Source organism: Antechinus flavipes, chromosome 2 (assembly GCF_016432865.1).
Source record: "Antechinus flavipes isolate AdamAnt ecotype Samford, QLD, Australia chromosome 2, AdamAnt_v2, whole genome shotgun sequence".
Lineage (NCBI taxonomy): Eukaryota > Metazoa > Chordata > Mammalia > Dasyuromorphia > Dasyuridae > Antechinus > Antechinus flavipes.
The window spans coordinates 51875594-51902561 of record NC_067399.1 but is presented as its reverse complement, the minus strand read 5'-3'; the positions used below and the strand labels follow the sequence as shown (position 1 = coordinate 51902561).

At 51.3% G+C, this 26968-nt stretch overlaps 1 protein-coding gene across 1 annotated transcript in view; it reads left to right on the top strand.

Moving 5' to 3' along the window:
* The first annotated feature begins 1231 nt into the window (after positions 1-1231).
* Positions 1232-26968, top strand: part of ZFPM1 (zinc finger protein, FOG family member 1) — a 183981-nt gene continuing 158244 nt past the window's right edge. Inside the window, exons 1-2 of the mRNA XM_051973537.1 lie at positions 1232-1334; positions 1545-2015. Of these exons, the coding sequence (XP_051829497.1) occupies positions 1232-1334; positions 1545-2015 (574 nt within the window). The remainder of the gene's footprint in view (positions 1335-1544; positions 2016-26968) is intronic.

Genomic DNA, 26968 nt, shown 5'->3' with positions numbered 1-26968 from the left:
AAAGGGAAAAAAAACCCACAAACAACAACAAAGGTGTAAATACTATCCTTGGATCTACATTGAGTCTCCATAATTCTCTCTCTGGATGTGAATGGCACTTTTTATCACAAGTCTGTTGGAATTGTCTTGAAATCACCCCATTAAAACCCTTGTTATAAACATGTAGTCAAGGAAAACAAAAATTTCTGCAGTAGGGCTGGGGAGTATTTTTTGGCCTAAAGTCACAAAGGGGACCAGGATCTCTGATTCTCCAGCTGGTGACCGGCCCACTCTGCCCATGGCTTGAATTGGATAATCTCATTCATTATTACTTAATTCAGCCAAGGATTATCTAGGACCTGCTTATGTATAGGCCACAGTTCAAGAGGTGAAGGATGATAGAAAGATGAGGACATTCAGCTTGCCCTCAAGTACTTTACTGTCAGTCTCAGAGCAGCCCAAGCTGGAACGGGCCTTAAAGGACATCTAGCTCATATAGGACACCTGAAAGTCTCTGTGGGCATTTTTTTTGCTGGGGCACTGGGGGTTAAGTGACTTGCCCAGGGTCACCCAGCCAGGGAGTGTTGGGGGTCTGAGGCTGGATTTGGTCAGGACTGGGGCTCTACCCACCGCACCCCCCGCTGCCCCCTGCGGGTTTTTTAACTGCGATAACCCCAAACTGCATCCACTAAGACTTTGGGGACACTCTCTCGAGAAGAATAAGGCACACAGATAAGCATAATAGCAAATGCAATGCAATTAAGGGGGAAACGGTCTGGTTCAGACAGATAAAAGCATGCATTAGTGTGCCGAGCACCGCATTCTGTGCTTAGCGGAGAGCCTGCCGAACCTGGGAAATCAGGAGGAGACCGGGGTTCAGGTTCTGCCTGACCTTGGCACTTCACCTCATTCTCAGAGCGATTAATTTCAGACCGGCCTTAAGGGGAGTTGGCTGGGAGGACAGGGCTTTGGGAATTGTAAAGTTTCTTAGAAATGGGAGTTATCGATATTCCAGAGCGCTCGTCTTTATGGACCTACGTTTGTGGATTACAGGGCCGATTCACACACCCACAAATTGACATCTAATGGGCGCAGGATTTTCTAATGAGCCGCCCCGCCGTCCAGCTCGCGGTTAAACTGAGCCTCACTTATCAGTCCCGCCGAGTAGGCGTTCCAATTGCTCAAGGACTCCTCCACTCCGCCCACAGCTCGGCCCGCTCCTCCTCGCGACCCCCTGGCCCCTCCCCGGGCGATGCCCCTCCCCTCCCCCAACCGCCCCAGGGCTGCCCGGCTCGGCCCCACCCTCGCCCTCCTCCGGTCCCCCCCGGCTGTCCTCAGCGCGCCCGCTGGCCTCCGTCGGGCGGGGCTAAGGCAGGCCGGGGCCGGGGGGAGGGGCGGAGCCAGGCCTGGCCGGAGCGGGAGTGACGCTAGTCCGAAGCCCGTCCCCGCCGGGCCCCGCCCCGGCCCGCCCCTCCCCTCTCCTGGGCTGTCTTCCCGCCCCCTCCCCTGCGCTCCCCGTGCTGTAGAACGCTCAGCCCGGTGGATACATCGCTGGTTCCATTGAGAAAATCGAAGCGGAGCGGGCGGCGAGCGGCTGGAGCCCGGGCTCTCTCTGCCCGCCGCGAGCTCAGAGCACGCCAGCCCGAGCCGCCGCCGCCTGCTAGCCCGCCTGGCTTGCCCGGCCGGCCGGCCGCAGCCACAGCTCGCCCTGCTCCGCCGAGCCAGGCAGGGGGGGGCATCCCCCCCTCGCCTCCCGCCTCCCGCGGCGCTCTGCGGCTCCGCAGCCACCGGGCCGAGATTGGGGGGCGGGGGGAGGGGGGCGGGGGCGCCGCGGGGGCCGCCGCGAGCCGAGGCCGGCGGCGAGGGAGCTCCCCGGGCGCAGGGAGTGCGCGGCGGGCATGAGAGGCTGCGGCCGCCGCCTGCGTCTCCGGAGCCCGTCCCCGACCTGCGGCCGGCCGAGCAGTTAGAGGGAGGAAGGGAGCCGATCGCTGGAGAGATGTCCAGGAGAAAACAGAGCAACCCCCGGCAGATCAAACGTAAGTGGCAAACTTTAGGCAGAGGTGGCCGCCACCGCGGGAGGAGGAGGAGAAGGAGGAGCCGGGAGGGAGCGAGAGGGAGGGGCGGCGGCTAGCCTTGGGGTACCCTCTCCTTCCCCAGCCTGCCGACCTCGACCCGCTTCTCCCCTGCGCCGGCTGCGGACTCTTTCCCCTCTCGCTTCACGGTCTGGAACTTGAACGTCCGCCGCCGCCGCCGCCGCCACCACCGCCTCCGCCGGCTCGGAGCGCCCCACCCCCAACAGTCCCCCCAATCTCCCTGTTAAATGGGACCGTTCGCCTCTTTCTCCCCCCCCTCCCGCCCCCAAGGTAGCACCGCTACGTCTGCGGACCCGACGGGAGGGAGGGGAAGCCGACCGAACTAGAGGCGGCTCTGTCTCCGGTGGGATCTCAGTGTCTCCTGGCAGACAGCTGCCCAGATAAAGTCTGTATTGTTGCTTCGCCCCCCTCCTCCCCCTAGCCCAGGTCCTCCCCTCTCTTGCCTCCCCCTCCGTGCCATTTTGGCGTTCCTTCGGAGCGTCCTTCACCCTTCACCCAGCCTCTTCCCCAGCTACTCCCGGCTCCCACTCCCCACAGCCACCCCTTCGGTAGTCAGTCTGTGTTGCCGCCTCCTGCAGTGTTGCTGTTTGCTGTGACATGTAATCTAATCTCCATAGGGCAGATCTGAAATGTATATACGTGAGCTGCCGCTTGTACTGTATGGTCCGAGGAGGCGGCTGGCGGAGTGGGGGATTGGGGGTGGGAGGACGATGATTATTTTTTCATTTTACTTGTGACTAGGGGAAGTTTGAGCCGTGCTAAGTGGGTTTACTGGTCTCTCCCTTTCCCTCCCTCCTCCCCTTGCTTTCACAGAGATGTTTCAGCCAGATAAGGCAGCCTCTGATCTGGGTGGAGATAAAGTTTAAAATATTCCATTCTGCAAGTCCCATCCTGATAAGATCACTCTGTCGGGACGGGCTGAAATTGTGATCTTATCTGCCCAGTTTGACTCTCACAGTCTTTGTATTAAGAAAGAGAGAGAGAGAGAGAGAGAGAGAGAGAGAGAGAGAGAGAGAGAGAGAGAGAGAGAGAGAGAGAGAGAGAGAGAGAGAGAGAGAATTTGAGAGATCATGATTATCTAGGAGCTTAAAAAAAAAAAAAGGCTATGCAGTCAGTGGAGATGTCTGTCTGGGGGTTTTGTAAGATATTTGGCTACTTTTAATTTTTCTTCTGGAAATCTTGTAACCTCAGCTTCAGCTGCTGGGTCTTCACTAGGCTGCCCTCCTCAGCCTGCCATACTTGTTGGCTTTTGAAAGCTAGAAGGAGGGATGGGTGAAACCCTGATAAAGTATCTTGATAAAATCCAGACCGAGACCACCAGGCATTGCTTTATATGTGTTTCAACTCCTCCCCCCATCATCTACTGCCCCCACCCCCCACCCCAAGCCCTCTCTCGCTGATAGCATTGCCCTGGGTTGTCATTCTCCTAGGGAACCGAGCTGATCAAGCCGGGAGAATCTGATTTCAGGTCTAGCTGAGATGAAAGAGATTACTGTTGTATATTCAGGGTGGGGAGGCGGGGGATTCTATGAAACTGCTGGAACTTTTCCAGGGGTTACCTGCTTCTGTTTCTAACCCCTCCTCTCCCCCCACCCCACCCCCCCGCGGTCCTCCCTCCTATCCCCACCCCTTCTAGTAGATCTAACTTGTGGATAACGCTTAGATGGAGGGATAGTTTGAACACGCCTCCGTAGAACAAATGTTGCTTTTATCAGCCTGGAGAAATAATTGCCATCTTGAGTGGCATCTACCTGCCAGCCTGACTGGGTGATGGCTCAGCTGGGAAATCTTGATCCAATCTAGAGGGGAGTGATGGGAATACTCTAACATCCCGCCCCCTTCCCCAGTATTCTTCTTCTTCTTCTTTTAAGACCCGGGATTGGGAGTTCTGCTCCCCTCCGTTCAGGAATTAAGTAAAGTGGACGACTGAAACGCGGGCTGCCGTCAGAGCCAGCTTTCGGGGTGCCTTCAGACAGGCCATTCCAGCCGGATTGAGCTGAAGTTAGTTCTGATGCTGCAGCTGGTCGGTCGGTGGCTTTGTACCCAACCGAGATGCTGCTCCCTGCCTAGGCAACAATGCTGATCATTTGCTGATAAAGTCTATTTGAGGCTAGTGCACGCTCACTGGGTGTGCAGGAGTGTGTGACAGGAAGCCGGCATCCTCACAATCGCCCTGGCTTCCCACTCCCCCGGCACCCACCCTCACAATAACTTATTAGCGTGGTCGCTGAGGTTAATAAGAGTGCTGAACGCCGAGCACTCCTGGGCTGGGTGGGGAAGTGTCGGGAGGTCTGTGCGGGAACCGCTGTTAAGCATTTGTTTCCCTGCCTCTCCCCTTCACCCCTGGGAGATGTCTGCCGCTTTAATGCTTAATAAGGAGTAAAAGGTGATCCCAAGATGGATTGCGATGCCGGCCGGCCCGGGCAGCCTGCTGCATGTTAGTGGGGAAGCGGAGCAGCCGGGGAGCTCGGCTCCATCCGCGCCCCTCCGCTTTCTGCAGAGATGGCGAGGAGGAGATAAGGGGGGGGGGGAGCCCGATTGATCGCCGGAGATGCAGATCGCCCAAACTGATGAGCCCCAAACCGGCCTGGGCTCTTCCGTTCTGTCTTTGGCTAGAAGCGGCGAGGAGTGCAGAGGCGGCTATTTACCTCCGGAGCCCCCCCCTCCGTCCCTACCCTTTTGCCACCGTCTTCTCCAGGAGAAGGGAGGACGCTGGGATCCGGGTTCTGGTAATCCTACTCTTATAATGTGCAAACCCGACCTGTTTACAGCAAGTACACTTATATCATGTCACCCGGAGTATTAAAACCTCCCCCAGATGCATATCTGCTCTCATGGGTTTTTTTCTTCTTCTCTATGCGCCTCTGTTCTTGCCCTCCTCCTCCTCCTCTTTTTTTTTTTTTTTTTCAAGTTGATGAGAATTGCAGATAGACTCAAAAGGGAGATCTTGGGTTAGAAGGTGATTGCCGGAGCCGATAAGACCAAGAGACAGAGACAGGGACTGTGACAGAGAGATGGTGGACTGTATTCCATATGGAAAATTCGGATTCCTTTTTTTTCTTCTGACCAGCCCCAGGCCAGGCTAGACCCATTTGGGATGAGGAGCCAGGTGCCCTTGTCCTTCTCCTGTCTTAGGATCCTCGGTTGTCACATTGCAGCCTGGCACGGAATGTAAGGGAGAGGACAAAAGGGTGGGTGGGGGGGGGCTCTCCCCCCACCCCCCCCACCCTTTATCTGCACTCCTGGCCTTTGTGTGTTTGTTTATTTAGCTTGGTTCTGACTTCAAGTTCGATTGTGGACTGAGTTAAGATGGATAAGGCGATTGTGACTGGGTGGTGATGGAATGGCTAACAATTTCTGGCCCTTCCTGTATTTCAAAGGCAATCTCTTGGCTAGATCTCTCTTCCCCCCTTCTCCCCCACCTCCCGTAGCTCCCACCCTCTTGGTGGATTTGGTCCTTTGCTTCTCCTTAGATTGGAGGAAACTGATAAGGAAATGAGGCTGATTTCCTTGGTGGTAAAGGCTACTACTGTCCCTCCCTCTGGCCTCTCTTCCTCATGCCCCCTCCCCATCAAAGCCTTAGGAACCCCCCCACCCCACTCCCCCTCACCCCAGATGCAGCTGCCTCTTTCTTTCTCTCTTTTGTTCTGCTCTGAGATAGATGTGCCCGGCAGATAAGCGAGGGAACCGATCACAGCCTCGATAGCCTATTCTGTTTATTAACTTCAAACATGGGAGCTGGGGCCCCCACACAAAGTGAGAAAGCTCCAAGCCAGCAGCTGTGAGCTGGCAGTTTAGAAAGAGTTGGGACTTTCGACATGGGGGGAAACAGATCCCCGACTGATGGGAACTCTGGGTGCCTGGAACACCTTCCCCCCCTCCCCAACTTCTCTTCATTGAGGGGGAAAAAAAACCCCATAGAACTGAAGAGTCTCCCGTAGTTCGAGGACGTTTCTGCCTGCCTGTTTTTCCTTTCGGTTCTACTTTCAGCTACAGTAGATGTGAATTCCTGATAAGCGCTGGGGCCTGATCTCCAGGCTGATAAAGATTGCCAAGCCAGATAAGAGGTGCTTATCTCTACCCACCAGACTGGAGCAGGATTCGCCTATAATAACAAACAGTGAAAAGCAAAGTCGAGGGGGGTGGGGTAAGGGGGCTCCAACAATTTGTTCCATTGCAAATGTGATTAATGCAGGCCTTTTAATTATCTGATTCTGGGTAAAGGGGGTGGGGGAGGGTTGTGGGAAGGGGAAAAGGAAAAGGGGCTGGCCAGAAAGTAGGCCAGGCTGCCAGAGCGGGGTATTTTATTTTATTTTTTTTCACCCAAACTTGGCAAAATCCATGTCATTGAAAAGAAACTGGTTCTCTGCCGCTTTCTTTTTAATTAGGTCCAGGTGGTACAAACCCATTAAAATGGAAGAAAGCTGACTTTTCATGATTATTTGCTGAGTGAAGGAAATGTTTGGTGAAAATAACAGCCTCTTTTAAAACAGATCTCCTCTCATTCCTATGAGATGGTGTGAGATAGGGTGATCCGTGGTTCCCCAGTCCTCGGCGAGAGGGAGGCAGTTTTCTGTTGTTCTTAGGATTGTGTGGGGTTGCTGGGGGTTTCGCAGGGGGTGAGGGGAGGAGATTGTATTGTGCTGGATTCTTTTGAAAATTATCTATGCCCAGATTGCCTGGGTGTTGCTTATTACTAAAGTTCTGTCGCTGCAAAAAGACAACTGGCTTCTCTCTCCCTTTCCCTTCCCCCAAGGAGTTTTAATTTCTTGACATTCTACTGGTTTGGGAACTGGGAACAAGCCCCTCTTTACAGGTTCTGTTTGCTGGAATTCTTTGTTTAGTAGCTCTCCTCCCTCTCTCCCATTTCCAGCCTACAAAAACCTAAAGGCTCTAAGCTCCCTGTGGGCAGCCAGACATTCAGATTGTAGCCATAAGGATGTCAAAGGAGCAGCAGCTGAATAGAGACTTGGCTTCCAGGCTCATCGGTCCAACTAACAGGGTGGCCGAGACCAGTCGCTCTGGCTCAGGCCCTCATCTTCTCTTGCTTCAGCATTGCTGGGGCAATCGGTCCTCATTGACCTCCCCAATTCTTGCTTTTCCACTCTCCCGATAAAGCGATCTCCCCAAAACACAGTACTGACACTATCACTTCCTTGCTCAGGAATCTGCTGTGGCTCCTTCCTCAAGGATAAAATAGAAACTCATTGGCTTCTGAATCCTTTCAAAGTCTGGGTCTAATTTACCGTCCCAGGTTATTATATGTTCTAGCTTTCAAGAACTCTTGCTTCTGTCAGACTGGAAGACTTTAAAACTCTCTTGGTTCGGATAAGGGATTGGAATTATGGGAATTGTTGAACTTGTGCTATCTACTTCATGGGGTTGTTTGGGGGAAGTGCTTCAGAAGAGCTGTGAGCTCTTTTCATTAGTCTAGTCCCATCAGATCAACTATCCAAAATGATGGATCCTTAGGCCTCTGTAAGTTTCCTGAAAAGACTAGATAGGTAGGATTCCCAGACATTAGGCCTTTTTGGGAGATCCCACCAGTGACCATAATGGTGGGGTTCCCTCCCTTCCCCATCCTTTACGTTTCAACAACCCATGTAGCAACTCCCTCTGCCCATGACCCTCTTCCCCCATGAAGAAGGTAGGGTAAGGAACTTATTACTCTGTGTCACTCAAGCCAGTCTTTGTGACCAGTGGGTCTGGAGTCCATTTCTTCTTGTCTTTAAGACCAGCCCTTTACCTAGTACTTCTTTTCAATATTTTACTCCACTTTGTTTATAGACCGACTAGAGACTAGGAACTTAGGTTCCAGGCCCAACCCAGCCACTAATTTGTTCTGTGTATTTCAGAAACTTAATCGACATCTCTAGACTCCTGTTTCTTCTAAAGTGATGGAGGTTCCACAAATGCTGTCTTCTCCCAGCATTGATATTCTATGGCCCAAAAGCTTTATTCTCTCTCACATAGCAGATAAAGAGCTTTAGGAAGATCTGACTCATTTATAAACGAGTGATAAAAACTTCTGTAGCACTTACCTCATTGGGCCACTGTGGGATTCAGGTGAGCTGATAGATGTGTGTGTGGTTGTTTTTATATTATTATTCTGTTTGTTCATCAAGAAGCCTCTATTCTCATGCCAGAGAGTCTGGTATTTATTGTGTTGGGGGAGAGAGAAGGTTAGGTAACCTTGGAAGATACCAGAATTTTCCAGAAACTGCAGTAGAAATCAAAGGTTTCCAATTTTGGTATGGTCAAATCCAGGTGCAGCTGGGAGGCTCAGTGGATAATGTATTGGCACTGAAATTGGGAAAATCTGAATTCAAATCTGGTCTCAGGCACTTATTAATTGTGTGACCCCGGGTAAATCTACCTCAGTTTCCTCAAATGTTAAATGAGTCAGAGAAAGAAATGACAAATATTTCCACCATCTTTACTAAGAAAATTCCCAAACGAGATCGTGAAGATCACTGCTCTACAACAGTCAAATCCCAGTCTCTCATGACATCTGGCAGCAATCTTTTTGGGGGTCTCATTCATGTTCCATGAATGAATTGGAGAAACTTTCTCTAGAGGGGTCCCTGCTGTGCTCAGAGTGAATGTTTCTTCTGAAAAACAAAACTGAATATTTTTTTCTGGGCCCTCGGAGTTTTCTCAAGTCTATCCTCGCCCTCAGCCAAAAAACAATAAATAAAAAATGAAAAGGTATCAAGTCTTGTCAATTTTATCCTCTTCACACCTTTCAAATTCATCCCTTTCTTCTCAAACAGACATCATCTGGCTCCGGCCCTCATCTTCTCTTGCCTTATCTATTTCTGGAGCAATTGGTTCTAAATGACCTGCCTAATTCTTGTCTTTCTACTCTCCTGTTAAAGTGATCTCCCCCAAAGCACATTGCTGACACTGTCATTTCCTTGCTCAGGAATCTGCTGTGGCTCCTTCTTACCTCAAGGATAAAATAGAAACTCATCATCCTTTGAATCCTTTCAGTCTGGTTCTAACTTACTTTTCCGGGTTATTATATATTCTGTTCTCCAAGAACTCTTTTTCAATCAGATTGGCTGACTTGTGCATCTTTACAAAATAGATTCAGTCTTTCACTTTTGCCCAGGCTGATCCCCTTTTCTTATATTCCCTTACTTCCTTTAAAATTTAATTTTTAGTACAACCTTTTGGAAAAGGCCTGTTCTGATGTTAATGTGTGTTCATTCTCTCTCTCTCTCTCTCTCTCTCTCTCTCTCTCTCTCTCTCTCTCTCTCTTTCTCTTTTTCTTCCCCCTCTCTCTCCCTTTCTCCCCTCTCTCCCTCTCTCCCTTTCCATTTGGGGTTAAGTGACTTGCCCAGAGTCACACATCCACTGTCTGGCCAGATTGAAACTCCAAGGCTGGTGCTCTACCCACTCTGCTACTAAAACTATCCCAGTGTCTTCAGAAATTATTTTGTATCTGCCTGTATATATTTTGTATTTCTTTTTCTGGGTACATGTTTCCCCCTCTTCTCCATAATATATGGCTCCTGGAAACCTTCTTTGTTTTCCTGGTATTCCCTTCCCTGTTCTTGGCACATATTGAACTTTTTAAAAAAATCTATTTTATTTTCAGTAAATAGTAGACTCTTTGTCAAATGAATTAATGGGGGGGGGGAGGAGGGGAGGGGGAGAGGATGCTTTCTGATTTCCAGAGAGAGAGCACCCTTCTCATCCCCTTGAATTTTATAAGCTGATTTTCCCCCTGATTTTTACTCTTCATTCATTATAAGTGAGCTTGCCAGCCCCATCAAAAAAAAAAAAAAAAAAAGGAAGAAATGGGAATCCTAGCCCTTTAGAGCTAGGAGGAGGTACCTTTGTAGTCATCTGCCCCTGAGGTACAGACTTGGAGAGTTAGGCTCATCCTCAGTGACTTTCTAGCTCAACCTCATCCTTTTACAGACGGGAAAACAAAGCCTAAAAGGGAGGGGACTTGGCCAATGTCACATAGTGGCAGAAACAGGCCAGAACTCAGTTTTTATTCATTCATTCAGTGTTTATCAAATGCCTACTGTGTACTAGCTAGGTCCAGTGTGAGTTCCTGACCCACAATTCATGCTCTTCCCAGAATAATTTCACTCTGATGACTACTTGGGGCCAGCTACTTATTAGATGGTTTGGAAAAGGGCATTCTCTCCCTGCCCCCATCCCCTTCACACATACACACACACATTTTCAAAATTTGATTGTGTGAGTAATAATTCCAATCAGAGAGCTCGCAGAAGCAGCTTCAAAGCCATCTCCTTCCCCCCAGCAGGCGTCGGAGCCCATGGGTGACTCCCCAAACCGCCCAGCTCACAGCCAAGTCAGTGAAGAGAGAAGTGAAAGTCAAGTGCCATTAACCCAGAGACTGGCTGCCTCTCCCACTGTCTGGTTGAGGAGTAATTAAAATGAACAAAGGGATCCTCCATGAAAAGAGGAGTCCGGCCACTCGCTCCCTTGGAATTGCTTTCTGTGCCCAGGAGATTGAGCATGGGCAGTCTTGTGGCCTGGGGCTTCCTTTTCCCCACCTCTCTGGCCAGTTTTTATGAGGGAGAGAGAGACAGAGACAGACAGACAGAGGGAGGGAAGAGGAGGAGAAGGAGGAGAGACAGACAGAGAGAGGGAGGGAGGAGAGTCAGACAGAAAGATAGACAGACAGAGGGAGGGAAAAAGGGAGGAGGAGGAGAGAGAGACGGAGACAGACAGAGTGAGAGATGGAGGGAGGGAGATACAGAGAGAAATAGTGTGTGTGTGTGTGTGTGTGTGTGTGTGTGTGTGTGTGAGAGAGAGACTAACCGCCGGGTTCAGGATGGGGAGCCAGCCGGTGGCTTTGGTGAGATTAACCTGTGCTCCGGCCCTTAAGCTGCCCATCAGCCAGACTGCAGTGATAGAGAGCACAGGGGCACGGGAATGATAGCCATCTCCAAACATGTGCAGAGGCAGCCCAGGACTCTGCTGTAGAGTTCCAGAGGGCAAGACCGGGGCCGATGGAGACAGATTCCGGCTTAGTCAGTCTGAGGAAGGAGGCCCTTTCTGACCGGTCCCGGTGCTCCAGCTTCGGAAGGAGCTTCTTGTAAGGGAGTGAGCTCCCCTTGACTTTCAGGGATGTGGGAGCAATCTGCAGGGCAGGGCACTGGACGAGACCTCTCTTGAGGGTTTTCGGAGCCAGGAGTTTCTCCTTTGAGCCCTGTTTTGTGTACTTGGGAGAGAGGACATAAAGCTGCAGGGATTGGGACCTTTTTTTTGGTAGAAGACCCATTTTTCTGACTGTATTGCTTTACTTTTTGTCCACGGGTTTTTATTCTGAGACTGAAGGAGTCACGTTGGGGAGTAGAGGACCGCCTGGGCAAGGGAAGGCCTTCCTGAGGTAGGAAAGGGTTATGTAAGTCTTTAGGCAGCCAGTAATAGTTCTTTCCCGGTGACTTGGGAAAATGACCGCCACCCCTTTCACACATATTTCATAGGGTTACTGCTCCAGAGCTTCGAGGAGATCTCAGAACACAGAGACTAAGCTGCTCATCTCACAGATCAGGAGACAGGCCACGGACATGTGGGAAGTTAATGGCGGAGGCAGGATCTGAACTGAGATCCTGCGCCAGGGCTCCTTCCATCGGGCGCCGTTTCCTCCCTAAATACCTGCGTGCTGGTTGAACTTGGGCTCACCTTGAGAGAGTCCATGGGGGCTCAGGGAGCCTCTGCCCGGCCGCGGATGCTCAGGAGACATCCTTCCTCCTGAAGGCGGGATGGCGGCCGATTTGGGGGTTTGGGACTCTCGGGCTCTCGGCCTGCTGGCACCGACCCCGGGCATCTCCACGGGCCTCGCCAAGGGCCGCTCAGCTGCTGCCGTCTCTGCCTCTCTGCTTGGCAACCTCGGCTCCTCCGCAGAGGTCACTCTGCCAGAGCCAAGGGGCGGCACCGGAGCATTGCTGGGGATTTAAATGGGTCAGTTGGGGAAGAAAGGAGGAACCGGAATGCGATGCCATTAATTGTACCACTTATCTCCTGTTTCTATGCCAACCAGACGTTCCCTGAGTTTGACGGGCCCGTGAATAATACTCCAGGCCGTGCCTATCTGCCATCGACACGACTCTTCGTGGAGGCAGCTGTTGCCTGGTTGATTGGTATCGCCCAACCTCCTAGCCCAGTTGCTCGGTCTGGGCACGTAGGCTCTCCTTGTCCTTTCTGCCACAAGTCCCCTGGGTCCCCATCACTCGCCTCGCCCGGGTTGGTGTCCCGGGGACAGAGCGGCTCCTTCTTGGTCAAAGCCAGCGGCTTCCTTGTGATAGACCAGCAACGGCCCTGGAAGTTCGGGCACTGGGTTCAAATGGCAGCTCTTCTACTTCCTGTCCATTAATATTGGGCCGTACCTTCATCTCTCTGGCTCTCATTACCCCTATCTGTAAAATCAGAGCCGAGGTTCTTAACTTTTCTTATATCCTAAACCCCGTGGGCAGGCGGTAAAGCCTGGGAACCATTCTCAGATTTGTTTTTGAAAGCATAAAATAAGTAAAATCTCCACAAAGGAAGCATATTACATTGAAACACACTCATCAATTTATTATTATTTTTAATAGTTTAAAGACTGAGGTTTAGAACTCCTAGACTAGAGGAGCTTGTATCCTGTGGGAATAAATTCAGTGACCGAAGATGATTCCCTAGCTCCCTCCCACTCCCAAGGTCTCCCCAAGTCTGAGTCCCACAATCCCACCTTTGGAAACTCCCAGAGATCCATAGGCGCAATCCGGCTTCCTCCTGGCTCTTAGATGTGGTTTTGAGAGCACTAGGGCTTTTTATAAAGCATTGAAAAATGCTCAGTCAGCCTTAGAGTTGGTATATAAATGAGGATGGGCCTCAGGCACCAGCCTAAGCTTCTATTTCCCATCTCTGTTCATTGCCACAGAGTGGTTCCCCTGCCCTCCTCCCCTCCTAAATCCCAGGGATCCTCAAACTTTTTAAATAGGGGGCCGGTTCACTGTCCCTCAGACTGTGGGAGGGCCGGACTATAGTAAAAATAAAACCTTGGTTTTGTGGGCCTTTAAATAAAGAAACTTCATAGTCCTGGGTGAGGGGGATAGACGTCCTCAGCTGCTGCATCTGGCCCGCGGGTGTAGTTTGAGGACCCCTGCCTTAGATCCTTCATTCAGGGGTCAGCTGCTGGACCACCAAACCTCAGGTCTTTGTCGAGCCTCCTACTCACGAGTGTTCTTGCCCACGTGTGAACATGTGCTGTTCCTCTCCAGTAAAACAGAAGCAGGTTGGAGAGAGGGTTGTCAGGGTCTTGTCTCACTGCCCCCAGTGAGTAATGAGTGATTAACAAATATTTGTTGGTCTGGATTGGCTTTAACTCCATGGGTGCCCTTCATTAGCTTCACAGCCGTGGCCATTCCATCTGGGGGTCTATCATAAAGAGGTCCTTTGCAGAGATTGCCCTGACGATTGATTGAAATAATTGATTTTGGGGATCTCAGAGAGGCCCCCAAAGCAGACAGATCCCAAGCAGAACAACCAGGGAGTGCTATCTGCCCCCTACAACTGCGCTGGGTGGGGAGCTGGAAGAGGGGGTGGAGTTGGGTGGGGGTGCCGGGGAGGTGCAGCAGCCAAGTCCCAGAACACGGATCTGAGTGTAGTGTCGAGATAGGTGCATTCTGGGACGTGGGGGAGTCCGGAGCAGAGACGTTCCCCCCCTTCACATCGCCCCAGTTACAGGGGATAGGAAGTCGCTCCCCCTGCCCTCAGAGAGCTTCCCTTCTCTCAGGGTGACAAGAATGGCTGTCCATATTCCAGGTCGTCCTTCTCAGTGGCCTACATTCACAGTTGAAGGAAAGGGTAAATTGTAGTAATGTTGGTGAAAATAAAGAGGGAATTGTCTTCCCATCCAAGTTCACAGCCCCCCTGGTTGGTAACTTTCAACTTATTTTGTATTTAAACCTTTAAAGCTCCATGGGAAGCCTTTGTCTGCCCACCTCCCCACCCCCATGATCCTTTCATGCTTGAGCTGGTACAGAGTTGGAACAGAGTAGGTACTTTGCTTATTGACTGATTGGCTCAGTCACAAATACTCCCCCAGGACTTTTGGGGCTGAGGCTTTGGGGCCGAGTTTGGGCCCTTGTTGACATTAAACAATGGCCTTGGGCCTGGGCTGAGAAGGGAGGGGTGGTACTGGATAAGGGCTAGATTAGGACGGCCGAGACCCTAGTGATTCATGGGCAAAGTGGTGTCAGGATCTGCGACGGTCACTTCCTCATCTCTCCGCTGGATTCCCCGCGAAGCTGCCCTAGCCGTCCCCCAGGGCTGGTGTGAGTGCCCAGGGAAGGGCCGTGTACAGAGAAGCCTCGTGATCCCTCTGTCCCCCCGGACGCAGGAGACTTCCCCGTCCCAGAGCTGGGCCCCCCTCGGCTTATCTCTGCAGCTCCCACCAGGCAGGTGCTGAAGGCCCCACCCAGCGAGGGCCCACCTAGGGATGTGGACCTCTCAGCTCCGTCCATCTCAGGAAACTGAGGGAGGGCGATGGGCATTTCTTCACCTTCAGGGTGAGTCCACAAGCATTTGTCGGGGCCCACTGTGGGCACTGCCAGGCCCTGGGTTCCCAAGAGTGGAGCAGCCCCTGTTCCCGGTGTCCTCCTGCAGAAGAGGAGGAGGACGGCCTCCCCCTTCCTGCTCTGCCCTCCCCGAGAGAGCTGCCTGCTGGCTCCCACCCGCGCTGTTCCCCATGTCTACAGCCTCCACTCGGTGGGGGGGTTAAAGTTCCTGTCGTTCAGTCATTCAACAAGCATTTATTAAGCCTCGCTGCCTGCCAGGCCCTGTGCTAACCACCATGCGAGTGTTTAGGCAGATTAGGAATTTAGGAACCACCCTGGACTCCCATTGGCTGGATTTTACCTTATCTTGCCAAAATCTTAGCCTCAATCTTGCTCTCCCCGGCATACTGAGTCATAGCCTCCCTCTCCTCCTGCCCTTTATCTCCTTCCCCTTCCAGCTTCCCTGGTCCCCTGTTAGAGTGTAAACTCCTTGAGCACAGGGGATTTGGGGCTTGCACTTTATTTCCTGTGCTTAGCATTACGCTTGGCGAGTAGGAAGCACTTAGCAAATGCCCTCTCCAGCTATCCCTCCATCCATCTGCGAGAGTGTTTTGCTGTCCCCTTCTTCATGGCCTTATTTGGGGTTTTCCTGGCAGAGATACTGGAGGGTTTTCCCATTTCCTTCTCTGACTCATTTTACAGATGAGGAAACTGAGGCAAACAGGGTGAAATGACAAGTACATCTAAGCTAGTACGTAAGATCTGAACTCAGGCTCTTTCCTCCAGCACCTGCTACATTGCTCTGTACACAGAGAGCCTTTAATAGATTTTTTTTTTGAGCGAATGAAAGAAGTATTAGAGTCACTGCTGTTTGAACAATAGGTTAAAATGCAGTCTCTGACATTGCTACCTATTCTACTTTGGGCAGGGCACGTCTCTCTGAGCCTCAGTTTCCTCATCTGCAAAATGGTAGCATTGACCTAGCTGGCCTCCAAGGCCCCTTCCCTTCCAGCTGTGAATCATTTTCCTGTTCTTTGGAACAATGAAACGGCCCCTTATGAGGTGTAGGGGGATGGCTTGGGGTCGGCTTCTTGGTCTCCCTGGCTTTCTTATCCAATACTTTTTGTATTAAAAACCAAACCAAACCAAACTAGACTTCAGATCTCCCATCGGCCCGATTTTCTTTTCCTTTTGCTATGTTGTGTTTTCAAACTTGGAGGACATGGGAAGGAGTCTCCAGTTCCCACTGTGCCAAGTCAGGAAGGGAGGGAGAAGGAAAGAGAAGAATAGAGAGGGAGAGAAAGACAAGAGAGAGAGAGAGAGAGAGAGAGAGAGAGAGAGAGAGAGAGAGAGAGAGAGAGAGAGAGAGAGTGTGTGTGTGTGTGTGTATTTTGCAGAATCTTCCATTATGACAGGGCCACCCAATACCTGAACTTTATCTACAGGTTCAGAGAGGAATCCTTCTTTCACCCTGCTCCAAGAGGGGATCAAAGGGGCGCCCATTTTTCTGCAGCACCAGAAAGTGCAGCTTTGGCCCTTGGCAGGCTGGATTTCTCTCCCCACCCTAGGCTCCGGCTCGGCTGTTTTCCCAAGGCTGGGGTCAGTCCAGCCCTGGCCTGATTCAGCATTCCAAGGCCATCTCCTTCTCACTGGAGGCCCAGAGGGAAGCCTTGCAGCCCAGGCCCGGCTCTCCCCTTCCCCATCCCTCTGTTTGCGGGAGGAACATCCCCTGCTCAGGGACAAAACCCTTTTGCTCTTCTGCTCATTGCAGCTAGCGTTTCTTTTTTTTAAGCTTTTTATTTTCAGAACATATACAAAGATAATTTTCAGCATTCAGCCTTGCAAAACCTTGTGTTCGGGGCAGCGAGGTAGTGAAGTGGATGGAGCCCCAGCCCTGAAATTCAGGGAGACCTGCGTTCAAATCTGACTTCCCTTAACACTTCCTAGCTCTGTGACCCTGGGCAAGTCACTTACCCCAATTGCCTCAGCAAAAAAAAAAAAAACCTTCTGTTCCAAATTTTCTTCCTTTCCCTCATTCTCTCCCCTAGACAGATATAATGTAATATATGTTAAACATGTGAAATTCTCCATATAGTTCCACAATTACCCTGCTGCACAAAAAGAAAAAAATGGGAAAGAAAACAGAGCAACAAACAGCCACCAGAAAAGTGGAACAGCATTATGCTGGGATCCCCACGGCTCTTTGTATCACAAGTGTATTGGAATTACCCTGAATCACTTCGTTGGTTGAAGAGCTCCGTCCGTGGCCCTTGTTGTTGCCGTACACGATGATCTGGCCCTGCTCACTTCTCTCCGCATCGGTTCATGTGAGTCTCTCCAGGCTCTCTGAATCCTCCTGCTGATTGTTCCTTAGACCACAGCTTATTCAGCCCTTCTCCCGCTGATGGGCATCCCCTCCCTTCCCAGCCCCACTACAGAAAGGGCTGCCACAAACCTCTCTGCCCACGCGGGTCCTTTTCGCTTGTCCATCTTCTCTTTGGGCCTCAGACCTGCTGGATCAGACCATACCCACGCTCTGACAGCCCCGTGGGCCCGCTTGTGCAGCGCGCGTCTCTTCTCACTCTTCCTGCAGCAACATGTTTTGGAGAAGGGCTGAGCCACAGAAAGGAATGTAGCTGTTGACCTTGGTTGGGAATAGGGTTAAGGAGTATTTGTGCCCGTGAGTCACTTCCGATAAGGGCCTTCCACGCTGGGCTTCTCCCCACATCTTCCCCGGCCCGGCCTCCCCTGCAGGCCGGCTGCCTCCTTTTCTTCCATCCCCCTGCTGCTCTGGCTCTCCAGGCTGCTGGCCTTTCCATCTGTCCCACGGGCGGGGGGCCACAAAGCCGGGGCTCCCTGGACTTCTCTCCCAATGCTGCTTTCCAGCTAGGTGAACAACTATTGTCTGTCCTATGTGCGTGGGGAAGTAGGCGCGAGCCCGGCGCCAGGGATCGGGAGTTAGGACTCTGACTCGGCTGCCCAGGAAGTCTCGTGACTGCCTCGGGGGAGGAGATACTGGGATAGCTCATTTGACAGTTGGAGAAACTGAGGCATTCAGGGTCAGACAGCTCCTAACTATCTGAGGTCAGACTTTGAATTCGGGTCCTTCTGACTCCAGGGCTGACATTCTTTCATTTCAACACCTAGTGCTTTAAAAACATTTGCTGATGGATGGATGGAATTTAAAGATGGAAGGGGTCTTAAGAGATCACCTGGTTCCACCCTGTCCTTTCACAGACACGGTACTGAGAAGTAAGAAGCGCGTGAGTGGCAGAGCCGAGCCCCTGACTCAAACCCCAGGCCCTGTCTCCACAGCCGGGGTTCCATCTGCAGCACCTCGCTGCCAACTCCCACCCCGTCCCCGGGACCATCTGCTTTCTTGTTGAACGAAAGGGGTTGGCCTGGGATCCCAGATCTGGGCCTGGAAGGGACCTCGGAGGCCAGCGAGTTCAACCCCTCCACTTTATGGATGAAGAGACTCATTTTATCTCATCTATCAAATGGGTGAGACCCAGGGAGGCAAAGATGGCTTGCCTAATGTTACATCAATAGCACGGCATGAGAAGTGGGCTGGGAACCCAAGGCCTCTGACTGCAAAGGCTCCAAAGGCAGAGCTCTTTCCATGGCCCGGGTCACTGCTGAAAGAAGAGAACCATCACCCAACTGCTTCCCTCCTCCCACCACACCCATATCCCACCTCTCTCTCCCTCTCTCTGTCTCTCCCTCTCTCTGTCTCTATCTCTGTCTCTCTGTCTCTGTCTCTCTCTGTCTCTGTCTCTATTTCTGTCTCTGTCTCTCTCTCTGTGTCTCTCTGTGTCTCTCTCTGTCCCTGTCTCTCTCTCTCTCTGTCTCTCTGTGTCTCTGTGTGTGTCTCTGTCTCTCTCTCTCTCTGTCTCTCTCTCTCTCTCTCTCTGTCTTTCTCTCTCTCTTTCTGTCTCTCTGTCTCTCTCTCTCTCTCTCTCTGTCTCTCTGTCTCTCTCTCTCTCTCTCTCTCTGTCTCTCCCTGTCTCTCTCTCTCTCTCTCTCTCTCTCTCTCTCTCTGTCTCTCTCTGTCTCTCTCTGTTTCTCTCTCTCTCTTTCTGTCTTTCTGTCTCTCTCTCTCTCTCTCTGTCTCTCTGTCTCTCTCTCTCTCTCTCTCTCTCTCTCTCTCTCTCTCTGTCTCTCTCTGTCTCTCTTCTCTCTTTCTGTCTCTCTGTCTCTCTCTCTCTTCTCTGTCTCTCTCTCTCTCTCTCTCTGTTTCTCTCTCTCTCTTTCTGTCTCTCTGTCTCTCTCTCTCTCTCTGTCTCTCCCTGTGTCTCTCTCTCTCTCTGTCTCTCTGTCTCTCTCTCTCTCTCTCTGTCTCTCTCTGTCTCTCTCTCTCTCTCTCTGTCTCTCTGTCTCTCTCTCTCTCTTTCTGTCTCTCTGTCTCTCTCTCTCTCTTTCTGTCTCTCTGTCTCTCTCTCTCTTCTGTCTCTCTGTCTCTTTCTCTCTCTCTCTGTCTCTCCCTGTGTCTCTCTCTCTCTGTCTCTCTGTCTCTCTCTCTCTCTCTCTCTGTCTCTCTCTCTCTTTCTGTCTCTCTGTCTCTCTCTCTCTTTCTGTCTCTCTGTCTCTCTCTCTTCTCTCTCTCTCTCTGTCCATCTCTCTCTCTTTCTGTCTCTCTGTCTCTCTCTCTGTCTCTCTCTGTCTCTCTCTGTCTCTCTCTCTCTTTCTGTCTCTCTGTCTCTCTCTCTCTCTCTGTCCATCTCTCTCTCTTTCTGTCTCTCTGTCTCTCTCTCTCTCTCTCTCTGTCTCTCTTCTCTCTCTCTGTCTCTCTCTGTCTCTCTATTTCTGTCTCTGTCTCTCTCTCTGTCTCTATTTCTCTCTCTGTGTCTCTGTCTCTGTCTCTCTGTGTCTCTCTCTGTGTCTCTCTCTGTCTCTGTCTCTCTATCTCTATCTCTGTCTCTGTCTCTCTCTCTGTCTCTATTTCTCTCTCTCTGTCTCTGTCTCTGTCTCTCTCTCTCTCTGTCTCTATTTCTCTCTCTCTGTCTCTCTGTCTCTCTCTCTGTCTCTCTATCTCTGTCTCTCTCTCTCTGTCTCTCTGTCTCTGTCTCTCTCTCCCTCTGTGCCCGTTCAGGAAGCAGGAGCCGGAGCAGACGGGGGAGCCTGGCCCTCCCCCTCCCCTTCTCCTCCTCCTCCCCTCCTCTTCATCCCCTTCCCCTTCTCCTCCCCTTCTCCTCCTCCTCCTCCTCCTCAGCAGCAGGCCGGGCTGGGAGACGCTTCCCGGGAGGTCTCCCCCGTGGGGGGCGGGGGCTCGGGCCGGGCCGTGTGTCTCGGTTGCCGCCCGGGCTCCCTGGCGGCCCCGGAGTGGTCTGAGCTGTGTGAAGCCTGAGCGAGGCAGGTGTGTGCCCGGAGGTGGGCGGGAAGTCAGAGCGGCCTGTTGGTTAGGCCTTTTCTGAGAAAGAAGGTTTACTGAGAAACAAAGAGAGGGAAGGAGGTGAAGGTGGGCGGCTGGGCCCGGGTGGACGTCGTGGGAAACCGCTTTTTTGGTTTAATAAATGGCTGCTGACAATTCTCTTTTTCACTCACCGCCGTGGGTGTTGGTCTCCCCTGGGTGCCACGCTCACAAAGGGCAGGTTGGGCTCTTTTGTCATGGAACCTGATGCTCTGGTTCCCTTGAGGTGCCCTCGCGTCCCCCTTCCTGCCTCCATGGGCAGGCGTGGGGGGGAGGGGGGCTGCCAGAGGGCAGACGGACTCCCAAGGACGGCCCGTCTCTGCTTGGGGCCCGGCCTGGGCTCGGGGCAGTCGTGGGGTCCCTAACCCGGCGCCCTCCCCCCGAGAGACCTTGTGTCTGCCTGCTTTGTGTAGCCTTTCCTTTATGCTCTTTAGAATAAACGCTGTATCTGTTTATGTCCTTGCTGTCTCCCCCGTTGGGATGGGGGCTTCTCCCGCGCGTTCTTGGAGTTTGTTCCGGGGGCGCCGGCGCAGGGCCCAGCTCGCGGCAGCTTTGGGCTTTCCATCGGTCGCTTGGGCTCTGGGCCGAGAGCTGCCCGGTGGGACCCGGGCTCCCCGGCTGAAGAACGGAATTCAGGGGTGCGGGTTTGAAGGACTCTCGGGCCGTTGAGCCCCCCCACAGGCGAGGCGCAGAAAGGGGAGGCAGGAGTCCCTCGGGCCGGCGGGATCCCAGCGTGGGAAGGCTCTGGGGCCCCACGGGCACAAACCCCTTCTGGGATGTAGCCCGGGGGCGGGGGGCGGCCTGGTCCCTTTGGGGGAACCTCGGGGGCATTTCTTAAAATAAATTTTTACTTTTTTGTTTTTACGTCACCTACACTTTCTTCCAGGTCTACTTGTCTCCCAGCTAGAGTCTGGGACAGAGGCAAGCCCTGCCCCTACTCTCTGTGCGCCCGGAACGTTTTCTACGCTGGGAAATCCCAGGTCTGAGAAGCACCCACACATTTGTTCTGTGGGGACCCATGATCTCCTCGGTGTGGATGCCGACCCCAGCCAGGGGGCTCCCGAGCCCTTCTGGGTGACTCCCTCCTCCGCCCGCGAGTGCTCCCTGGAGGGTCCGTCCGGTCGGCTGGGGGGGCCCTCAGACCTGAGACCCTGGTATCGGAGGGATGCAGCAGCTCCATTTGGGGGTCTTTGGTTCACCCCATTTTTACTTCTCTTTTTTCCAATCCTGCGTCTCCCTGACGCCGTCTGCGGGCTCACTCGCGCTCCCCGTGACTTGTCTCAGGGACGGGCTTCGTAGGTGACAGAATGCTACCCGAGCGTCGCCCGGAGCTTCCCTTGTGGCGAACATGTGGGCGCCGTGTCCCCTTCTCGGTCAGAAGCGGGGGGGCTCTGTGCGGCAGACGACCCCATTGCTGTGACGGAAGGAGCCCAGGCCTTCCCGGAGCTTTGAGGGCCCTGGTTTAGTCAGTGTGTTAGTACCTGAGTAAATAAATGGTGGAGAAGAAAGACGCCACCTAGTAAAAGCAGAGGAAAGGAGAATATCGGGCGTAGAATGAGCCCTGGATGAGGCACCCCGGGCACTGAGTCTAGCTTTGACTCTCCCATTCATCTGGAAGAAGCCAATTTACCTTTGTGACTCAGTCTTCTCATCTGTAGAATGGGGGCAATAATTGATGGAGTACCCAAACCGCTGGGTCATTGTGGAGCTCCAGTGGGATAATGTGAAGTGTCTCGCCATCTAGATGCCGTCGTTCTCAGCCCTCAGAGGTTCGCGTGGGACCCGCTGATCTCGAAGGCCCTTTCCATTTGGAAAGAATTGTCCGAGGAAGGCCGCAGTTTGAGAAGAGAGCTGGGTTTTGGAGGAGATAAAGAAGCGGAGAAGAAGGGAGGGGAGGGTGGGGCTGAGGACTCCTCCCCGGGCTCCGTGGCCGCCGGCGGCATTTCGAGACCGGCTCCCTTTCTGACCTTGGGCGCCCTCTCGCCTGGCCCTGACTCTCTCCCTGTTCAGTCCCGACTCGGTCTGCAGGACGTGACCCTGACGTCCCTCAGAGCCCAGCTCCTCTCCGCTTCTTCTGCTCTCCTTGGACTGAACCACTCGGGTGGCCTAGGTGAACTTAACCAACATGGCGGGCGGGAGGGCAAGGAACGTTAGCTGTTGGGGGCCAAGGACAGAGGAAAACTCTGCAAACAGAGCTTACCTTTCAATGGGGAGACAGGAAGAAGAGAAACGTTCCAAGCTAGGCCGTGGAAGCGGAAGCCAGAGGGGACGAAGTTTCTGGGTTATGGGGAGGGGTCTTACAGGAGAAGAGAGCGTATCTGAGTGGGAAACACTTAGCCTAGTGGTCAGGGGGCCTGGCGCCTAATCCAGCCCCCTGACCCCTGTAGCCAGTCACCCTCTCTGCCAGTGACCCCCTGCAGCGAGTCACCCTCTCTGCCAGTGACCCCCTGCAGCGAGTCACCCTCCCCAAATCCCAGTTTTTCCCTGTGAAATAAGGGAATTGGATTAAATCAGGCCTTCTTAAGTGGAGGGCAGCGGCCTGTGAACTGAAATTTATTTTTTGATAACTACTTCAATATAATTGATTTCTGGCATTTTATTTTATACACATAAATACATGATTCTGAGAAAGGTGCCCAAGGGGCCGGAACACAAAAGGGGTCAAGAACTTGTGGACCAAGTGATTCCCCCAAGTGGACTCCCACCTTCTGACAATCTCCAATTCTAGGCTTCCAGCTAGAAGGCAGACTTTCTGAGAAGGACCGAACGTTTCCCAGCAAGTTAACCATCTCCTGCTGTCTCCCCACTCTCCAGAGACAGAAATTCCCATCTCCCTTGCTCAAGATTTCAGTAATTCTTTTTGATACCTAATCTATGTTCTTCCTTCTGCCCATTCTCTCTTGTTCTGTCCTCAGCGGGAATAGAGAGCAGCTATTTACTAGAATAGTTCTGTGTCCTATCCAAATCAGCTTTCTCTTTTTTCTGCTCTCCCCCATCCTTATGTCCAGAGCTTTGTGAGCCCTCCCTCACTTGCCCCACTGGGGGCAATATTCAGCTTTGGGAACTAATAAAATTGTCGGGGTTGGGGGGGGGATTCTGTAGTTAGGGGGTCTCCCTACACACAGCTGTACTTTCTGGAATTAGAACATTATTCTGCAGAAATATTACGGGCCTTTTGGGCAGTCTGAACCCCTTCTCAGAACCACTCTTCATCATCAGAATCTAGATAGACTTTTAGTGTGAAATGCTTTACTATATTTTGGTTCATTTCATCCTCACAGTTGCCCCTGTGAGATAGTTATTTATTATTATCCCTACTTTACAGATGAGAAATAATATCTTTAAATGCATAAATTAAAAAACACAAGGAAAACTAATTATATTGAATATGTCCATATAGCAAAATATATTTTTTTAAGTTCACAGACCCCAGGTGAAGAATTCTTTTCTTAGACCTTTGAATAATAAATATTATCCTTTCAACAGTTCAATTCAATAAGCATTTAGTGGGTACTAAGGACTGTGCTAGGTACTATTGGACATATAATGGGGGGAAAGCGCATTTCTCCCTTCTGGAAGCTAACATTTTATTAGGGGAAAAACAACATCCACATACATAAAAAATTGCACACATACACCTGTGTGTATACATGCATATACATAAATACAGTGTATGTGTACACATACCTATACATACACACACACAAACACTCATACAGGGGAACGCTCTCAGCTGGAGAAGTCCAGGAAGGCAGGGAGGAGCCTTTGAGGTGAGCCTTGAGGACAGCTGGACCAAGAGGCTCCCAAAGATCTCCCCTAGCCTCTGGTTTGGGGAGCAAGGCAGCAAGAGGAGGCGGGCTCCGTTCACCCCTGTGCAGATGATTGGGGCAGGGTTGGCTGGAGCCAGAGGAAAATGGAGAAACTTCAGGCATCTGCTCTCCTTGGTTTCTGACCGTATTCTGAAGTCGGAACCTATGCACTATCTACTATTGCTCTTTGTTTTTCCGACTGGGTCAAGCTTGAATCTGTTTTATCATTTTTCACTTTACATAACAGTTCCTCGGAGCAGAGAACCCAAGAGCTAGAGCCGGGAGGTCTTGGGCAGCAATCTAAGTCGGTGTCTGACGGTCTGCACGTTGACTTGGAAAACCCTGCGTTAGAATTGTCTGGGTAGCAGCGTGTTTTTGTTTACTTTGCTAGACATTCCCCAGTTATGTTTTCGTCTAGTTTTGGCGGCGCTCGGGAGCTTTGCCGGGCTTGGTGAGCTTGACGCCTCCGTGGCAAATGACTTACCCGGGGTCACACAGATAGGGAGCTGAAAGTGTTTGGAGACAGCTGTTGAGGGAGGCGCGATCAGTTCCTTTAACTCACATAATCATGGAATCAAAGAGTTGGCGGAGATCTCGGCAGCTGTCTCGTCCAACCCGCACATAAAAGAAAACCCACCGTAACCAGTCCAACAAATGGTCATCCGTCTTCTTACGGCACAAATTGTTTGGAAGGGTGCATTTTCCATAGTGAATAATCTGCCCATCTCACGGATCCTCACGTTTTAATTTGTGAGAATCCATCGTATTTCCCGGTAGTTATTGGGAGACCCAAATGAAGTTTTTTATATACGTTTTATATTTGTGTGTGTGTGTGTGTGTGTGTGTGTGTGTGTGTGTATCGTGTTTACCATAGTGCCTAGCATACAGCAGAGGCTTAATAAGTGCTTGTTTCCTTCCTCCTATTTATGTGCGCTCATGATTTAGCTCCCTGGGCAAGCGCCAAACCACCTGGTGAAAAGGTACTGCTATTTGAGTGAGCGGTGGGGGCACCTGTGGCCCGGCGCTCACTCGTCACTGGATGTGGCTGTTGGAGATCTATTTGATTCCTTTATGGCGAAAAAAGGACCTGCTCAAAGTCACAAAGAGCTTCTAGGCTTCCCCAGGGCTTCCCCGAAGTGACTTTTCATCTTCTGGGTATTTTGGTTGCCTGTGCTGGGTTACATATTGTCCTTCCCACTGGGATGTCGGCTTCTTGACTGCAGGGGCTGCTCTTGTTTTTCTTTGTATCCCAGAGTTTAGCAGAGTGCCCGGCACATAGTAGGTCCATAACAAATGCTTGTTGCCTGGACGGAGTAAGGAGGCTTAGCCGGTGCCTTGTCTGATGGAGGGGTGACCTGTGGCAGGGTGAATGTGCTGCTGACAAAGCTACCTCGCCTCGGGTCTTCCCCGCACCCTGGCACCTCTCCTGGCACTCAATAACTTGACACTGCTACTGTTCTTCCTATTATGTGTGAGGAGAAATTCTGTGTTCTTAGTAGGGACTCAACCTGTGCTGGGTGAAGGACGGCTCCCACTGTGCTCATGATTCCCCTGTAGTAGTCTAGTGATTAATCCATTTCCCAGATGAAGAAACTGAGAGGTTAATTAATTTGTCCAGGTCACACAACCGATGTAATGGTTTTTAATCCAGGTAACCTAGTTCAATAATGCCTTTTTGACCACATCATCGGGAAAGTTTCCAGTTGAATAAATAAGAGTTAACATCTATTTTTCTCTTTAAGGTTCATAAAGGACGACAAATAGTACCTCATTTGGTCCTCACAACAACCCTTAGAGGGAGGTGCTCATATTATCCCCATTTTGCAGATGTGGAGATCAAGGCAGACAGAGGGCACCTGACTGGGCCAGAGTCACATAGCTACTAAATGTCAGAGACCAGATTTGAATTCAGATTTTCCATGTCCAGGCCCAGCTTGCTATTTACCTGTGAAGTTGAAAGGAAAAGTAATTCTTTGAATGAAAATCTAAACCTTTGTTATTTCTAATAGAAATCATTACTTCTCCGCTTTTCTTGGCTTCTGGTTCCAGCAAGATCTGGTCTCTCCCTTATTAGGTGGACTTAACATTCCCTACATTGAATCCTGATTCCCACCTCCAGCTCCTTTTCCCAGGATCTCAGGAAAATCAGATCAAATATGGGTCTCTGAGCCAGATATGGTGCAAAGAAACCTGCACTGGGAGGGAGTTACTGGATTCCAGTTTGAACCCTAACTCTGGTACTACCTAGTCATTTCCCCACCTGTAAAATCCAGTTCAAGCATTTAATAAATGCCTACTAGGTACTGGAAGACTTGGGGGGGTACAAAGAAAAAGCAAACAAATAAAAAAATCTTTGCCTTCCAGAAGCTAACATTCTACACGGGCCGAGGAGTGGGGATACAAAATGTTTATAAATGAGGCATAATTTGATAAAGGAGGTCACTAAAAGCTTGAAGAAATCAGTAGGAAAGGGAACAAACATTAAGCACCTACTATTTGCCAGGAACTGTGTTAAGTGCTATATAAAAGTTATCTCCTTCGAGTCTCACAACAATCCTGGAAGATAAGTGCTATGATTATCCCCGTTTGACAGTTAGGGAAACTGAGACAGGAAGATTTGCCCAGGGTTATGTATCCTACTAGGTATCTGAGGTAAGATGTGAACTTCTTCCTATCTTAGGCTCAGGGTTGTATTGACTAGTTTCTAGGAGATGGCACCCAAGCTTGAGCTAGTCTTCCAGGAAGAATTTTAAGGAAGAAGATAAGAATTTTAAGAGTTTCAGGTCAGGAGGGAAGCATGTGAGACATGTGCATCCAGACACGTGGCAAAGATAGAACTGAAAGTGGATTCCAAGCTCAGTGTTCAGCCAGCCTGTGGACTGTCCCGTTGGAAAGGTTATTTGGAGTGAGATTGTCTCAGATTTAAATTCTAGGTGGAAGCATTTTTTTTATTCCAGGACCTTTGAGCAGAGGAGAGGCTGGAACAGCAGGGTGCCTCAGGAAAATTGTTCTGACAGGCTGGGGAGGATATGGGAGAGATCAGATCTGGAGATGTTACAGATATGGCCTGGTGGGACCAAGCCCCAGGGCCTGTGAGGGAAGAGATTGGGATCCTAGGAGGGTGGGGATGAAATCCACAAGTGGGGCAGC